At 34.5% G+C, this 19674-nt stretch overlaps 1 protein-coding gene across 10 annotated transcripts in view; it reads left to right on the top strand.

The window, feature by feature from the left end:
• NHSL1 (NHS like 1) overlaps positions 1-19674 on the top strand; it is a 345331-nt gene that overhangs the window by 321970 nt on the left and 3687 nt on the right. For 8 of the 10 annotated variants that reach the window (XM_074309691.1, XM_074309692.1, XM_074309693.1 and 5 more), the window contains 3 exons: positions 5313-5444; positions 11594-14944; positions 15472-15604. In XM_074309691.1, coding sequence (XP_074165792.1) covers positions 5313-5444; positions 11594-14944; positions 15472-15604 — 3616 coding nt within the window. The remainder of the gene's footprint in view (positions 1-5312; positions 5445-11593; positions 14945-15471; positions 15605-19674) is intronic. The other 2 variants (XM_074309696.1, XM_074309700.1) reach the window with 1 other exon arrangement.

The raw sequence follows: 19674 nt of genomic DNA on the forward strand, positions 1-19674 counted from the left end.
AGTTTGGTGTGCTTCTGGGGAACATATGCAAATATAGGCTAGTCTTTTAAGATTATTTTTTCTCACATAATTTTACCACTTTTACATTTAATTATAGAGTATAAAATAAGACTTTTATCTATAAGCCAGCATTCAATTCAATGAAAAAATGCTATTATTTTCCTGTCTTATTGAAGAACTAATTAATGGTATAATTTGATATTTCAGCCATTCAACTTGAGAAAGGTTTTTTCATAGACATGACCTGTTATCTTTTAATATTTCACTTGTGAAAAAATTTCCCTTAGATTCATAGGTTATTATTTTAGATAAAAAATTAACTTACTTAGAGAGTCTATAGCTCCAAATCTGAATCTTACAGTTAAAGAAACTGAGACATGGAGAAGTAATAAGGACTTGCCCAGGATCACATAGTAGGAATGGGAATCTAGAGTATAGATCTTCTAATTTTTGCTTTTCAGTGCTCTTCCCAATGTGACTTGCAGTTTTTTAAGTGTAATCTTTATAGTAGTAGAGATTTGCTACTCACCTTAAAATTTTTTAAATGGGAGAAACATTACTTATCTCAGGAAGAAATATCTACAGAAGCTATTAAGACCTAAGAATACCAAGAAAAGTATAGTAGTTACTCTAATGATGGTTGCTGTAATAACTAACAACTATTTACATTCACATACTCTCGCATTTTAAGAATAATGGAGTGCTTTTCTTTCAACACTGCAAAGCAGATAGGACAGGTATTATTTATTTCCATTTTACAGATGAGGAAATTAAAGATCAGAAAGATTAAATGATTTGTCCACAGTCAGTTTGTGTCAGTGTCAGAATCTGAACCAAGACCTCATGTTGGTTTTTTTTATTTTGATTACTATTTTTACCCAGCAAAAACAAAAGCACTAAACCTTGATTCAAATTCTGACAGACAGAAGTTTCTGACTTTGAAACTAATAGAGTGTATAGACATATGTAATTTATATATGTATACATACATATGTGTCATGTGTACCTGTGTATACACACATATCTATATCCCTTATTTTTAAAGTTAAAATTTTTAGAGTATGGTAATTTTCAAGCTTTATTTCCATATTCTTTTTCAGTATTAAGAGTCAACTCTTAATTATATGTCATAATTAGGATAGAAATAGAAAGATAAACAGTCCAGAAAAGGTTCTTGTATGCAAATTACTTTCTTTGTGAGATTTTTTTCTTTCCTAATCTAATTGCAGTGAGCAAAGAATGGGGATGGCAAAAGGCTTCTACAATTAGTAGACTAGATAATCTACCTCTGAATAACATGAAATTCATTTTAGATTAAATGTAGGCATAATCATCTATATTCATTATAGATTAAAATATCTAAAATATGTCCCGTTTAGAGCCTGGACCAAAATACAGTGGTAAGTAGGGATGAATTTTCCATAAAATTAAAAACAATTTCCCCAGCACTAGTCCCATGCTTCAATGAGTGAGGCTGCCATTGCTCACTGCCAACAGAGGCATCTGCACAGTGACACTGGTGACTGTGGAAATGACTAATAGCAATGTGGTTTTTTTTTTTTCCTTGCTGGTTGATGAAGGATTGTTTTTTTTGTTTTTGTTTTTGTTTTTTACTTAGTAGAAATGGTAACATTATATTTAGCAGTCCCTATTTGAATTCTTGAAAATCCTAACAAAACACTGGTTATTTAAAACTCCATGTGGTCTTCATTCCACATATGTTTATTTCATATTAGATTTGCACATCATATTGCATGCATGGCATTTTAATCTGTTCTATTCATAACTATTACCATTGATGCTTCTATATTTTGTAGCTATCATATAACTATCTTTTTATAAATATAAGTAGCTATCTTACAGAATAATGTGTCTTTTTTTTTTTTTAACTTGGAAGTTAAATCTCATAATTCTAGCCAGAATAAAATCAACATATAATCAATCATTCAATTCAGATCCAGGGAAAATATAAAATCACAAGCTGGTATTAATGTTGTTATAAAGCACAAGATTTTATTAGGCATTATTAGGAGTCTATGTAATTATGAGAATAGCAAATGGCATAGATAAAATGTCTTTTAGAACAAAGGATTATTTATTGTGTGATTTAAACTTGGTGATATAAACACCAGAGAAGAAGCTCAGCATGTTTTTTAAAGACTGAGTTCTCTTTGGCAATTAAAATGTTAACCAATTGTAAAAGATAGCTATAGCTATATGAATAAAGTATTAAAGTTGAAAAGATTATATGAATACCCTACCTTTTAAGGATATAAAATATTTATAAAATAGTTTAGTTATCCAAATTGAATCATTATATGACTTTCTGATTTTTGTTATATCACTAAAATTGAATGGAAAAAATTGTTTTCATTCTATTTCAATAAAGGTTTCTGTATACCTTAGACATTGTTTACTTACAATGACTTTTATTACCTTAATAATTTTAATTTGCATCACCTAAGAAACAGTTTTTTCTTTCCAAATATGTAGTTTTTGTGGAAGTTATTTAAGAAAAATTATATCATGAAAGGACTTGGGTACCAACAATGAAGTTTCTTATAGCGCATTACTTTATGCTCTCATTTACTTGAGTGGACTAGTCACCCTATAGTCTGTTTAATGGGACAGAATCACCTAAATTTATCACTTCTAATCTGGAGTAAAACCTTCAGGCAAAGAGATATGGGGCATTAACATAGCAAGCTAGATACCTGGGGTTAAAAATTGATTGAATCCCTTGGGTCTTGAACTAGATGGGACTCGATATATTCTAGAATAAAATATTGGGTATGTGTGTATATGTGTGTGTCCCTATTTTATACTGATGATAATGCTTCTCTATGAATGATTTAAAAAAATTTTTTTATGGAAAATAGTATTGCACTCATGATGAGCAGGCTTGTAGCATATCTAGTTAGAAGGAAAGTATATGGTGATAATGGATAATTAAATTTAGAAACAAACAAAATGACCTAAAAAAATTAGTATTAAATAAAAGCAAAAGGTAGAATCTTACAGAATGTTGAATTTTGAGCTATTTCTGGATGAAAAATACACATTGCTTCATTAACACTGACCTTTTTGGCCAAGATCTGATATGAACCCTTAGCTTTTGCACTCTCAGATGGAGGACAGAGCAAAGAAAATTAACTGAAGTCAGAAATGTAAAAGAAGATGACCCTATTATTTATATTATTTTTGCTTCTAATAATTTCCTTGAAGCTTTTGGGTTTGTCTTTACTTTGTTTGGAATGATGAAAATTACATGTCCATTGTATCCCAAAGGCTTTTGTGCAATTTGAAGCTGTAGTAGCCTAAATAGCTTTAATAGTTTAAGTAATGTTTAATAAACTAAAAGTACATGAAGACTTTTGGGATAACACATGTGTGTGTGCACGCACACGTGCATATACATACACACACACACACACACACACACACACACAGAGATAGCGACAGGAACTTAATTTCATTGGTTTAGAAACTCCCAAATAGTAGCTCTCTCAATGCAGCTTGGTTTTCTGCCACATGTAGTTTTAGAGAAATACCTAAAACACTTAAAAGTTTAAATGTCTTGGCCAGGATCACATAGCAGTGTTATGTTGTGAGAACTAAAATTCAGGCCTTCACAATCAAAGTCTGGTTCTCCATCTATTCTATTCTACTATCTCTCAATGTATTACATTTAAATACTAGCTACCATATGTGTACACTTTTAACTTTACAGAAGTGGATCAACCAACCATGGTTTGTTTCTCTCCCAGCCTTTCTTTGTTATTTTTATAGAGTAGTGACTCCTTTAGGCAAAGTTAAGTTATGGTATGTTCCAATATAGCAGCCTTTTCTTCTGAGCACATCTTTCCTTTCTCCAACTAGGACCAAATTTAGTGACAGAAAAGATTAGGGGAAAAAATACTGTCAGGATGATGTAAATTCAAATCCAGTCTTAGATAATTGCTAGCTCTGTGACCCTGGGCAAGTAGTCACTTAACTTCTGTCTCAGGTTCCCCAAACTGTAAATGGGAAAAAAATAATAGCATCTCCCTTCCAGGGTTGTTGTAAAGAACAAATGATATAATATTTATACTATGCTTGACACATAGTAAGTACAATATAAATATTAACTATTGTTATTATTTAAAAAAAAACATACTTGCTTTGAGTGTTTTGAAATCTTTAACAATTTCCCTATTTTATACTGATGATAATAGATAGATATAATCAGTATTTATACTTAGGACTCAGTTTTCTGAAGAAAATAATTTCATGAATAAGAAAAATTGTTCTGAAAAAAAGAAAACCGTCTTTTAAAAAAAAAAATGGGAGTGTGGTTTTTGGTAGCTCAAAAATGTATAAAACAGTAACATTACCCTGCCCCACTTAAATTGACTTTATGGCATATATAGCAATTAGACAAACTTAAACCCTAGAAAGTTACATGAGTATACCATCAACATTTCGAGTTTGAATGTGATATGAGGCTAAATGGCTATCCTATTATCAGTTTTTTCAGCTCTAACTTTTATAGCAGTGTTACTGGGTTTCATTGGAGAAAAATCCCTTTATCATTATAAGGGTTTTTATTGTTTCTAATGGATGTTTTTGGATATCATAAAAAATGACATATTTAGGGGGCAGCTAGGTGGTGCAGTGGATAGAACACCAGCCCTGAATTCAGGAGTATTCGAGTTCAAATCTGGTCTCACTTAACACTTCCTAGCTGTGTGACCCTGGGCAAGTCACTTACCCTCAGCCTCAGGGGGGGAAAATGACATATTTACACCAGTTATTGATTGGAACATTCATTTGCTAATTTAAGACACACTTCCCATGTGTGAGGCAGTATACTAGTCATGGTGGGAGGATGTAGAGGTCTCTGTGTTCATGGAGATTCCAATTTTGGAAGATTATAAGAAGAGAAGTTAGTTATAGACTATTGGAACCATATAAGATGATTAAATAATAATTCGATGACAAGGGATCACTTTCTAGATAATATGTTAACTTCAAATGTGATAGACATTTTGCTGTTGCCTTGCCTTGTGTTTGGAAAATGGTTGGGAGATTCCTTTGTGGTTTTGCTACTTTGGGAAGCACATGATTATTGAAAGTGAGGAAGCTAGCTTCCATGTGATAGTGTGCTTTGTTTCTCTTTTTTTCTCCCTTAAGCCAACATTCTCATCATATGATTGAGCTAACATCATTATTAATGCCTTTTTCATTTCTTCAACAAGCTACTGGAAGAAAGTGCATGGTGTCAGCGTGCTTCATATTAACTTTGCTTTGCTTGTTCCACTACTCTACATTAGGGGAGAATTTCGACCGCCAGGCCAGCCTTCGGCGGTCTCTAATTTACACAGACACTGTTGTAAGACGGCCGAAGAAAGTCAAAAGGAGAAAGACTATTACAGGAATCCCAGACAACATACAAAAGGAGCTAGGTATGGCTCATCAGAACTGTATTTCATTGCTCTTCATCCTCACTGACTGTTTTTACTAAACTAATCCCATTTACTCATGCTTATAAAACCAATACAGTCTGATGGCCTGTTATGATTTAGTGGGCTGGGGTTCTTCCTACATGGGGTACTTTCATGCAAACTTAATCCATGAATTCTGACTAGCTTGGTGAATTTGGTTGAGGTGGTAGACAGAAGAGAGTATTTTAAGTCTAAACTTGGAATGCAGAAATAAACAAACAAGCATGATATATATATGTGTGTATATATAGTAGCTGATGATTTAAAGATTTGTAAAACATTTTTCTCATGGCAACTCTATGAAGCATATCATTATCTCAATATTTCTGGGATTTTGAATATTCTCACAGGTATAATTATTATTCAGGATTTAGGCTTTCATTTAATTTAAAATTCAAATCTTCAGATGAGAAAGGACTGTAACTGGAAAATTTGGTTATGGTGTTTGAAATTTTTGTTCCCAATAAGACATATACAAAATTTAGTTTAAAAACAGTTTAGGGAACAATAGTGGTATTTTATATACTAACTATCTCGGTGGACTAATTTGCCAGCAGTAGCATCCATGTATCAACATTTATTAATTTGTTTTTAGGATAGTTACATTTTTACTTTTTACTACTATTATCTTCTTTACCCTATACTAAAACTTTGTGGTTCTTTTTCATCTCTACATTTTCTGAAAATGTTGAGATATTACTTTTTTTTTTCCTTCATGGTTAGACCAATTCTAATCTTATTTTTTGTAATGGCTTCTGGGAAAGTGATTTATTTAGGACTCTAGGAATATAAAAATATTTCTATTTTTCCCTGTAGATATCTTTTTCATAAGCTTCATACTTAAGAAATAGTTTTCTTTCCTTTTAAGGGAAATGTAAATTCATAAAAATTATTTATTCATTAGAATTATTCAAATTCAAAGAATTATTTATAAGAATTGTACCTATACTTGCTTGATATGTTATTATCCCCAATTTTATCATATTTTGGTAACAAGTGGTTCTGCTTTTGTAAGCACTAGAGATATCATCTCTACAAGCAAGATCATGAAACTATCTTCTGCCAGTAAAAATGAGGGTCTGATAGAATTGGAACTGGTCCCTAGTTTCTTATTTAAAATAATAGAGCCATAATATAATAATATATCTTAACCCTTTTCCCGGACCTTTTACTTGACCCTTTCTTTAGTTCCTGAAGTATATAAGGTATATATATAAGGTATATATATATATATATATATATATATATATATATATATATATATATATATATATATATATATATATATATATATATATATATATATATATATATATATATATATACTCCTAATGCTAAATCATAGGATCCTAGATCAAAACCCAGAGCTTCAGAGCTCATACAGTAGAAACCCCTGGGTTTTGTAGTTGAAGAAACTAAAGCACATTGTCTAAGTGACTTGCTTCTAAGGACACCCAAGAAATAAATCAGAGGTTAGGAGTCCAGCCCAGGTCTTTGGACTGAAAATCTAGTGCTCTTCTTCTCAATTGAGACCAAGTAGCCTGTGTATTGTCACACACGTGTATGTACATGCATACATAGGTATGTATATATATGTGTGTGTGTGTTTCTGCAGTGCAGAGTCTAGAAACAGAAATATGGAGTTCATCAGTAATATCTGAATACATGACATTGAGCCAAGTAATATCATAAACCATTGCTCAGTTCTTTGTTTTGTTCTATGGAGCCACTGTGTTGGAATGATATTGTTGGTTCACAGTGCACCCCACATTCCAGTAATTATTTTGTGCCCTTATAAAGAACAAATGGCGTCTAGGTGCCCAGACTCATTTCTCCATAGGATTGAATGGTATGTACCAAGTTTAATGTATTAAGAGTAATGGATGAAAATTATAAAGTAGCAAATTTAGGGTTGTTATAAGGGAGAAAAAAACCTTTGTAATAATTAGAATGGTCTGTCTCAGTAAATAGCATGCTCCCCTTTCCTAGCTGGATGTCTTCAAGCACAAGCTGGATAGCCACTTATTGGATAAATTACAGAGGAGATTCTTGTCGTATATGCGTTGGATTAGATAGCATTTAATGTTCCATCCACAACTCAGAGATTCTTTGAACAGCTGCTGGGAGGAGTGGGGATTGTCATGCTCAAGAATATTGAACTTTATAGTCAAACTGTAGCTGAGGAAAGATTATCACAGCCAGAGGTCAACTAAGACTGTAAAATTTTACTCCTTTCTCATAGAAGAGACATCTGCTCTATATAGTTTCTATCCTGGGATAAATAAGCTAACTAGAGAGTTTGACAGTAGGAGTTTGGTAATATATATCTATAATTTTCCTTTTCTAGCAGATCAAAATTTAGGAATGCCTAAGATAATCAAAAAATTTCCCATTCCTTGGATTTGGCTTTTTTTTTTTTTTTTTTTTTTTTTTTTTTTTTTAATGGTTTACACTGTAGGCACCTAAATTGTGAAGCTCCACATTTTATGGCTTTTCATTATCAAAAATATTTTTGTTCATATTTCCCTTGAATAATCGAGAATAATTTCTAGATGTGGCACAGAAAGTGTTTGGTAAATAGCTTAGGGAAATAAAGATTATTGAAGACAATCAATAAGGGAAAAAATACTTTATTTTGGTGCTTCCAAATCTGAGTGATGTGCCTGCTAAAAATACCTCTTCAGATGTCGACAGATTTGAGTTTTTTGAATCTGAGTCAAAACCTTAATTTCTCATATGATGGAATAGGAAGTGTAATATATACATATATACACTTATACAAATATAGATTTGAGTATGTACATAATAGGTTGTAAATAAGTTTTTGAAGATGCATCATACTTTTAAAAAAATCATATTTACTATTTTTCCCCACAAATCATAACCTAGAATAGCTACTGATGATGTCATGTCATCTGTGAATCAAAAATCTATTTTTCTAAAAGATTTAACAAGAAAGGAGGGAAAGATGTCTTATTTACATTTAGCATCTTTAAAACCATATTAAATTTCAGATAAATCTTGTTTATTTCAATCAAGATTTTACTTCTTTAATTGGTATCAGTTATCTTCCAAGTGTTAGGTGATTAAGGGATTAAAAATAAAATACAATTTTCTTTTTCAATATTAAAAGAGGAAAAAAACCTGAACTCAAAGCTAGAAAGATCTGGATTCCAGTCCTACTTTTGACACCAGCTGAACTTGTGATCCTGGAAAATCACTTGGTGCTCTTTGTCAGCAGTGTCAAATTCAAATAGAAACAGGGCACTAAAGACTATATAAGGATCCCTGTGAGCCTTATATTATCTTAGAAAACTACATATTAATATTGTCTCCATTTTATTATATTTTATTTTTCATATTTCCCAGTTACATTTTAATTTGGTTCAGGCCACACTCAGCAGTATTGTGGGCTGCACTTTTGATACCTCTACTCTAAGCAACTTTAAGTTGTAGGTGGGTGCCCACCTGAATGGATAGAGAAAGAGTTCTTTTACATTTATACCTACACACACATTTATCTCTTTATTTTCAAAATACAGGCAAAGATAGTTTTCAACATTTACTTTTCAATATTCACCCTTGCAAAACCTTGTGTTCCAAATTTTTCTCCCTTGCTTCCCCTCACCTTCCCCTCCGTAGACAGCAATTAATCCAATATAGGGTAAACATGTGCCATTCAAGAAGATTATCTTTACCAGTGAAATCATAGGTCCAATCTCTATCCATATTCAAAAATTAGAGTTATTCTTGCCACCTCCTCTGTACATTTCTAGAAGATAGAGACAACCCTAGATCAAAGTTCAAGAATTTGTTGAGTCATTTATATTATAATTGCCATGAGAGAACTTTTCTAAAGATCCATATAGATTTTCTAAAAATATTAACTTGTATATTTTTTGATACTCTGATGAATATAATATATTTATGGAATAACAAAATAATTAATCCAGGCACCATCATATCACAAGTGTGGCTTTGGTTATATAAAATTTTAATTGATTTTACTACCATTTTGGAAAACTAAACAAAGCAGGATATCTTTTTTTTTTCCCTTTGTAAATAGTTTACTATCCTATTTCTAAAAGCCTTTAAAGGCAAATGCCTGTAAAATTTACTGTTGATGATTCAAAGATATCTAGAATGTTGGCAGAAAAACAGCGACCCCAAATGTTAATTTTTGGTGGAAATGGAGTATTAGGATGACTAATTAAACTTATGTAGTTTTTAAATGCATTATTACCATGATTTTCTGATGATTCCTTTACCTTTTATTCCTTCTTCCCAACAACAAATTCCATTTTTCTTCTGTTTCAATATATTTCAGTCAAGATTTCTTAATTTTTTCCACTTATGGTTCTTTTTTGCATGAGAAATTTTTACATGACTACATGAACTACATATATATATATATATATATATATATATATGTGTGTGTGTGTGTGTGTGTGTGTGTGTGTGTACATACACACACATGTACTATTTTTGTGTATATATACAATCATATATTTTAAAAAGGCATATAAAATAGGTATACAAATATAAACATTTACTAATAATAAGTTATAATTTTATGATTCCCCCATATTCAGTTACATGACTCTGTAGGGGTGACAACCCACAATTTTGAAAGGTTTGGGATATATGAATGTTCTTTTTCTTCTGGATAAGACTAAAGAAAAACTTTCCACAGTATCTTGGTAGAAGAAAAGAAGCTAAGCACATTGCGTTGGTACTGTGGGAAGCAGTTTTTTCCATGTAACACCTAGTATGTTATCATTACAAACTTCCTATTGATATAATCTTTCTATAGCTGGGAATATTTTTAGAATTTTGAACATAAGATGGATGCACTCCAATGACAGCGGTAAATGGAGCAGAGGTGATAACAGAAGAGAATTTGTAGTTATTCCAAATCAGAGATGAAATATAGATGAGTGATTAAGTCATAGATAATACTATGTCATTTGAACTGGCATCATACAAGAGAGTAATTATTGTTAGTACCAATTTTATCAGTCTTGCTCAGACAGTAATACAAGATGGAAAGTGAAATTTATTTCTTATTGCGATGAGTTTTTTCCCTTATTTATTTTATCTTAGTGATTGCTATGTATTATTTCACTTCTTCATTTCATTTTGGCAGAGTTCCTGGCTCCCTGAATTTTTTTAAGCTGCTAGTCTTTCCTGGGAAACTGGAAAGCTTTACATTTAGCTCTACTTAGTCTTACTCCTTCATCACACTCTCTATACTTCCTTTCTCGTTTTTAGTTGTAGAATATATTTATGTTCTCTTTGATGTATAGTTCCAAGAAATAATGACAATTTGGAAAATTCTTCACTGGATTAGAACTTTGCTTGGCAAGATTTCATCTATTCCTATTCCTTATGCCCCACCAGAAGTCACTTCTTTCTGTCCATAGCACAACAGATTGCTATTGAAATTTTGAATGTCACCAACAGATGATTATGGTTTAAGATGGGAAGAAAATGTTTAAAACACAGATGGGTCTGCAAATCGCATTTTTCTTCCTCAGGAATGCCTTCTTATATATAATATTAATGATATTAACACTATTCATGCAAATATGGTTCACAAATGCCACTTAAATAATCAATTATGACTCAACCACTGACATGTTGCCACTTCTGGGAATGAGGGTCACAGACCAGAAGCGACCCTGTCTATAACCAGGAGAGCAAACTAATTCTCCTTGTCCTAGAGGTTTAGAAATACATGTAAGGTTTTTTTTTGTTTAGGTTTTTTAAGTCATCTGTGGGATATTTACTATATTTATAGAATTTAAAGGGCTTTGGTTTTTGAAAATTGTACCTAGTGCTTAATCTGTCATCAGAGAATTTGAAAATAAAGAGAAATAAGATTAATTCATGACTAGCACTTTTTTTCTTCCAGTGATTGCCAACAGATATTTGAATGCTTTAAATGTCAATGGAAAGAGGAAAAAAATCAAAGAAAAGAGGATATTTTGTTAAATTGCCCAAAAAACTGGGTAAATGGCTTTTGTACTGTATGTATATTGAGGAAAAGGTGATAAATCCAATTATAACTTTGTTTTCAAGTAATAACTGCTTTTCTGCTTTATCTCCAGCTACTGGCACTAGCCAGAATGACTTCCGTGGGCACTCAATGTATGTCCCAGACCACTACTCCACCTTAGGAAGGCTTGACAATTATCGGAATGTCATTCAGCGTTCTGAAACTAGAGACTCCAGTTGTCAGACTGATGAAGTGAAAGTTGTGCCTCCTTCAATGAGAAGAATAAGGGCCCAAAAGGGCCAAGGTATTGCAGCCCAGATGAGCCAATTCTCCATCTCATCAGGGAACATGTCGGTGATGAGTGATTCTGCAGGAGTTGTGTTTCCTTCACGCCTCTACAGTGATGGAGGTTTCCATAGTCTTCCTCGCTCTGGAACAAGGTTATCCCATCATCCACTGGAGTCACCACAAGGTGTTGTTAACTCTGGAGAAGACTTGGCTAGTATTCTTTCTTACCAGATGGGTAAGCTGCAAGTTGATGAGAACCTTGAGCAAATGAGATGTATCTCAAGGCCTGGGACATTATCAAGGCCCAAATCTGAAGAGTTGAGGCATTATGAAAGTGAAAAAATAAGCCCAGCTTGTGTTGTTTCTCCTCATGCAACTTACTCTACCAGCCTCATAGCAAATGCCACAATTTCTTCATCATCAGAGGTTATTGCTATTCACACAGTCCAGAATACTGGACAATTGGACAGCAAAATCACCAGCTCATTATCTTATGCAAAGACAATGAAGTCTAGAGACAATCTTGCCACCATCAGTGCCATAAAAGATGATCATCAGTCTTCCGGTGGTAACTGGAGTGAGAATAGCTCTACTCGACATTCACAGACCAGCAATGTAGTCATGATGGCATCCCTCTGTGGCTCAGATGTCTCTCTGAACACTCCAGGAAGCAAGGAGAATGGGTCCCAAAATGTTGCCTATAACTGCAGAAGCAATCTGAATTTTCTAAGCCATTCCCAGGATAGTGATGGCAAGAGTGAGTCTAGTTACTCAGGTGATAGAGCACATGGTAGCACAGAGGCCTGGGAATATAAAACCTTAGGTAATGAGAGGGCATCCCCACACAAGCCACTTTGTATTACTCCTGCTTACTCTACTCCCACTAGTAACATGAGCAACAGTAGTTTGGACCGGGCCTCAGTTAAAGAGGATGCAAATGCAGTTCACTCCGACCATGATGGCTTCTATACTTCCATGCATATGGACTCTGGACTCAAATCAGGAAAACTGTACAATAGCAGTGATGGCTTTGGGAACCCCAGGCACAGTGTGATTAATGTTTTTGATGGGAAAGCCCAGAAAAACCAAGGTGACCAGTCACAATACTGTGATAAATCTCTGCCACGAAACATCTCCTTAAAGAAAGCGAAGAAACCTCCTCTTCCACCTTTCAGAACAGATTCTCTTCGAAGGTCCCCTAAGAAAAAAACCCAGCCCAATGGGCAGGTGCTCAATGAGACTCTGATCGCTACCCTCCAGCATTCCTTGCAATTAAATCTGCAGCGTAAAGATAGCAGTTCCCCTTCCCAGAGCCCCTGTAGTGATTACGAGGACCCATGGCTCCTGCGTTCCCGTAGCCAGAGCACAGTCAGCACAAGCAGCAGTATGGTGTCTGCCACAGCCCCAAACGTGTACTCTCTCTGCACAGTCACGCCATCTCAGAGTGACACAAGCAGTGTCAAGTCAGAGTATGGCGATCCTTGGGGTTATTATATTGACTACACTGGCATACAGGAAGATCAGGGGAAATCTGGAGGAACATGTCCCCCTAGTGCTGTGGCCCCTCTGTGTGATTTTTCCACCAGCCACCTCCAGGATGGATCCAGGGCGCCTATTCCACAGGGGTCTAGTGGATTGGCCAAACCAAAGAACACTTCCCCAGAGAAGTCTCACAGGGTCACTTCTCCATCTAGTGGTTATTCCAGTCAGTCGAATACCCCTACAGCGCTTACCCCAGTGCCTGTGTTTTTAAAATCCATCTCACCAGGAAATGGAAAATCAAAGTTGAAGCCCAAAGTGCCTGAAAGAAAATCCTCTCTGATCTCTTCAGTATCTATCTCTTCATCTTCAACTTCCCTTTCTTCTAACACTTCAGCTGAAGGTAGTGTGAATGTGAAGAAGTTAGATTCATCCATTCCTCCTCTCTCTCCAGCACCTCTACATACTCTTGATCATTCCCCTCTTCCCCCTCCTCCTCCTCCTTTGGCAGATGTTTTGGAGCCATCCACCGTGCAACACTCCCCCATTTTCCCTCCTCCGCCACCAGAAATTCTTGCTTCTTCCTTCCTTCCAACTGATACATGCTTTCCTCTTCCCCCCACATCCTTCAGTACGCCAGATTCAGCTGCTTTCTTGCCACCACCTCCTTCGTCTCTTTTTCCCTCATCAGTTCCTCCACCTGCTCCACCTCTTGACCCCAAGTTGATGAAAGAAGCTTGGCCTTCCTTTAAAAAGTGTAGCCAGCAGGATTCTTCTTGTGCTGTATTAAAACAGCCTCTCAACCAGGAAGAAACCACTAAACCACCAATCCCCCTAATAACCACTAAAGCATTACAGATGGTACGGTTGAGGCCAGTAAAAAAGCCCCCAGGAACATCAGGCAAACCACCTTCTGAAACAGCATCTCAGGAAAATAATTCTGTGGTTCCCCAGGGTCTGTTAAAACCACCTGCCTTGAAACACAGAGAGAGCCTCAATGGAGTGGACAGCAGCAAAGCCCAGAATGTCCCTCTTAAAAATATACTTCCATCTCCTGCAAAGGGCTCGTGTTTGGGTCAGCATAGCAGGGCAGCTGAGCTTGCCTCCCTTCAAAGGCATGGAGATGCAGTGCATCCTGAACCATGCTCTGAAGTATCCTTTTCAGGAACAAATGCTGAAGAAGGAGTGCACACTTCTGGACAGGATGAGGAATCTCCCAGCCTCAGGACTGCCTTGCACCAGGAGCAGCCCAGCTCTCCAAAAAAGACACATGGCTCCTCACCCAGCAGGAAACCACCTCCTATTTCAAAGAAACCCAAACTGTTCCTTGTCGTGCCACCTCCGCACGTAGATTTCACAGCAGAGAAAACAACCAAAGTGAATGAAAGTGTCAGCAGCCCGACCAGGGGAGAGGTGGTTGATGTGAATGGCAGAGAGGCAAAAGGGGGATTTGCAGCAGGACCTGGTTCTGCCGAGGCAGACTTGGAAAGCTTGGTGCCAGAGGGAGGAGCTGCAGGATCCACCTTCCTTGCAGAAGTGCAAGTGGATGTCTATATGGTACAGCCTGATGCATCACCAGCTCAAGGAGCTCCCAAGCAGGAGGAGCCAACCACTTCAGATGAAGGCAGCAAGACAGAGAGCAAGGAAGACACTGGTGGTAACTTGGGCAACCCCCCTCCTCTAGAGGATGGAAATAGTAAGTTTTTTTTTTTTTTTTTCCTTCTCTTTGCTAATTTGTAGTTAAACTCAATCGAGTTTGAGACTTTTAGACCGAAGACCAAGGGGCATAAGATTGGATTGAAATATTCACTGAAGTGTTGCCTAGAGTTCCTACAATATCTTGTAGAGCTTTCTATTTTTTTTATTTTAATTAGATTAAAAACAGCCTCAGTCAAAGCAGTTGAGTAGGGAATAGCTGGCTGCATAAAGCATTTTTGTGCTGGTAGCAAAGTGATAATTATAAGAATTTTTTAAAAAATTTAAATGAGGCATTGGAGTTTTATATCATTCAACAGAAAAGAGTACGGGAATTATTAATGTCTATCATACTCTCTCAGTTGGCCCACCTAACCATTTTCCTCTGTTCTTAGTGAAAATCATGCTGTAAATCACAGTGCCTATACTCCATTGGCTTTTGTATTTTTAGAGTAGCACTAATTTATTAATAGACTGAAATTCTAAGTCATTCCTATGCTAAATATGTGCATTCTTTATCTTCTGCAGTTGGGGTATGTGAGGCTGACATGGTATGTACTTCCCCTGGAGCATGCAGTAGCCTTAAGGAAGATGGGGGTGATGAGGTAACAACTCCAAGTAGACCCAGGACCACAGAAGATCTTTTTGCAGCTATCCACAGGTACATAAAAATTTATTTCTTTTAAGTGCTTATGATAACTTCCACTTTAACCTCTCTAAATATTTCAATCTATATTAGAAAAAAATTAAAATCCATGAATCTTGCTTAGATTTCTGACTAATATTTCCCTGTTACTGGTAATCAAGATAATACAACTATGTTATATTTCTTCTGATCCAAAAAACAAAGTTTCCCTTGATAATCTAAATTATCTTTAAATTATATGTTCTAAAATTGTTTTTTGAGGTTCTCTATTCAGTATATTTTGTGATTCTTTGCCTGACTAATTTCACTGTTGGTTTTGTCTGTGTCTCTATTTCCATTTCCTTCTTTCCCTCCAATTCCTTTACTCTCTGCTGCTTTTATGGTGCAGTTTGGGACAGAGATTCAACACATGCCTCCTGGCAAGCATGACATACACTGGCAAGTAATAACAGTTGTCAGTCATATGACAAAATATATGACAAGAGCTGGATTATAAATTCTCATAATCCGGTCAAGGATGAGATGTGGAATGAGTGTCTTGATATCCTGTGGTTTGAATGAAGTTGTATTTTGGTATATTATTTACTTTCTGTCTTTAGGTTAGAATTTTTTAGTTTTAGTTTTGTGCCAAATTGATTTTTTTTTTTTTCCAGATAAATTTCAGGTATCCAAAAAAAAAAAAAAAAAAAAAAGCAGCTATCTTTAAACAGAAAGACAGCATAGTCTTAAAATTGTATTTTGAGATGTACTGCTAGTGCCACCTACTGGACTCAGAGTTGTCTTTTTTTTTTTTTTTTTTAATTATTTGGGATACTTTAAAAAGTGCTTCAATTTTTGCATCTTTTGCCTATACTTTTTGAAGTAAATATATTAGACTTGAAATTGTACTCAATATATCATTTTTTCTTGCCTCCTGATGACCCTGTATATTTAGTATTTTAGTAACTCCACATCAATTGCCTTATTGTGCCTTAGAACAAGGAACTTTTATCAAATACATGTATTCAGTTTTCTGTGTGTAAATTCACATTATATGAATTGTCTCTTGCTAAAAAGACTATTGTATGGGATAAAAGGTACTGTTCTGCCTAAACCAAGGCATTATATAACATAAGCACATCCCATTTTGGAGCACACCAGAATAATATTCCGTATACATTAAAACTAATGAGTAAAAGTGTTTTTAAAAATCATGAGAAGAGATTGCAACCCAAATTCAGATCTTCTCAATTGCAAAGTAATGCTTTTTCATCCATAGATCCAGCCATTAGCAACAAATTCCAATAAGTATTAAAATTATCTCTCTAACATTTCCTCTTCTCTTTAGTTACCAAATTCCAACCCTGGGAAATTAAGAAGAAGCATGCTCTGAATCTAAAACCAGTGGCACTAGTAACCAGCCCACAAGTCAGCAAAATACATTGAATCCAGAGTTAAAAGGCTGCAATTTGACTGTTTAATTTGCATTTTTTCTGACCTTTAAAGTAATTTTAATTGTGCACTTTTTCTAAAAAGATGGCATAAGTCTCTGGCATGTTTTGCTGCTGTGGACCAAGTTAAAATTCCAACTCTATCCCTTGCTACCAATATGATCTCAGACAAATAACTTCATCATCCTGGGTCTCAATTTGCTCATCTCTGAAGTGAGAAAGTTGAACTAAATGCTTTAAAAAAAATCTGTTCTAGTTCTAAATCTGTATTCTTCTCATTTGTTTTCTTGGCTTTAAGCACCAAAATAAAATGTTTCTCTTGGTAATGATTCATTCGCATGTGAAGATGTGAAAACAAGATTAAGCATTTGTTACACTGTACAAATGTTATAGATACCTAAATAAAAGACCAAATATATCCTTAGTGTAGTTTGCGATTAAAAAATCAAATATGTGTATTGTCGGCTTCAAGAGTAGCATAGCAGGAACAATTAGAATTCATCTAAAAGATATGAATATAATAGTTGATCTTTTAAAAACAAAATCCAGATTTTATATTGGAAGGAAGAAAGGAAAAGGGAAAAGAAAGTAGGGAGGGAGGAAGGAAGGAGAAAAAGAAAGAAAGAAAGATTGATGCTCTGAGTACACATTTCAAAGAACAATTTCATAATGCCTATCAACCAAGTTTAGATTTAAAGCCAGATGGAAAGTGGGGCACCCAAGGAAGTGTGAAGTTCTTCACAATTATTGAAGCAAATAATTTCTAAGCCAATATTAGCTATTTAAGTAGACTTTAAAAGCCATTTTGGTTTTTGAAAACCACATATACAGTATTAATTTTTTTGTTGAGTTTGAATGGTTAGGCATTGGCTATTCCATTAATGTATTATATTTTTAGTTTTTAAAAAATGATGCAATATTAATGTCTAGGCAGTAAGCAATCTCTGCTGTTATAAGTAAATTATTATATTAGGAAATCCTTATTTCTTTTAGCACACATTTATATAAGGCTTTACAATTTATAAAATACTTTCTTTAGAACTATGAGAAGTCACTTTTGTACACATTATATCTATTTTATAGTTAAAGAAACAGAATTAACAGAACTTGTTAATTCATGCCGTAGTCAAGACTCAAATCCAAATCTCTGATCTCTATTTCAGTGTATTTCCAACTATCCCATTAATATTAAATCAATGGTTTAAAAACAAAAACTAAAAGTAGTAGGATCTAGCTGTGCTTTATTTTAGAGCATTATGTAATCTGAACAGAGAATTCAGTCTTGCTGACTATTAATTGACTGAACAGTTTTAAGGAATATGAAAACATCACTCCTGCTAACAATGAAATGTTGTAACTAAAGAAACCCTATTGAAATAGTTTGTGTTTTAAAAACTGTTTGAATAAAAAAAATTGAAATATTATATTTCTTAAAACAGTTCTCTGCAAGAAAAATAGCAAAATATTATTTGAAATACATATATTCATTGGGCATATAAATAACATTTATCAAATAGCAGATTAGATTTTGCTGGATACTTGTTTGAAACATGTTAGGTACATTAGACAGAAGAGAAAAAGCCTCTAGAAAGTGAGATCCATGATTTTCCAGCTCATTTAGTCTACATATCTACTTAACATTGTTTTATAGAAAAGACAATGCCACTTTGAAGAGACAGTGAGGAAGGAATGTGTCATTAGGTAGTATAGTCATTAAATTCATGGAAGGATGTTGCCCTATAATCTTAATGATCTCCGGCAAGAGTTCTTAAAATTGATCTGTGTGTCATTAGCACAGTCTAAAAAAAGTCTTAGACTTTTTCTTAGAATAATGGCCAGAAGGTAAAATCTATAGAATTGCAAAAGAAACTAATAATAATTGAAATATAGTTACAAAATATTTATTAAAAACAAATTCAGGGCAGCTAGGTCATGCTCTGGATGGAGTCAGGACAACCTGAGTTCAAATCCAAGCCTGGACACTTGACATTTCCTAGCTATATGATCATCAGCAAGTCACTTAACCCTGATTGCCTTGCTCCCCTCTTCATCCCCCCAAAATCATGTATCCTAGGTTAGTTGTCCTAAATAAGACTCTGATCTGGGATGTGGAGTAGGTCTTAAGCTTGGTTCAGGGTTCAGGAATGGGTTTTGGATTCCTTGTAGACTATTAATGAACGCTGGACCAGGTTTAACACTTCTTCCCCCATATCAATGCCTTGTTCAGTACAATTAAATGAACTTTAGTGTCAGGTTATGCAGCTCCTAATGTCAGTCCAATCTTGGTGATATTCCCATTCTTGGCCACTATTCACCCAGTCTTTTGATTGAATCATTACTTCTTCACTGATTAAGCCACTTTTAAAAATGTTTTATCAAAGCTCTTTTTTATGTATCATTTATTTCCAAATGACTAAATCTCTCTTCCCTCAATAAAACCTTCCCTTGTAACAAATAAGTACAATTAAGCAGAACCATTCAACACTTTATATAATCAGAGAAATGTTGGAAAATGCTTGTCACAATACATACCTGTAGTTTATCACTAGTCTGCTAAGAGGTGAGAAATATACTTTATCATCAGTCCTCTTAAATCAGACCAATGGCATTTATCGAGTTTTTGAAGCTTTTCAATGTTATTTTGCTTTAGATATT

This window comes from Sminthopsis crassicaudata, chromosome 4 (genome assembly GCF_048593235.1).
Source record: "Sminthopsis crassicaudata isolate SCR6 chromosome 4, ASM4859323v1, whole genome shotgun sequence".
Taxonomy (NCBI): domain Eukaryota; kingdom Metazoa; phylum Chordata; class Mammalia; order Dasyuromorphia; family Dasyuridae; genus Sminthopsis; species Sminthopsis crassicaudata.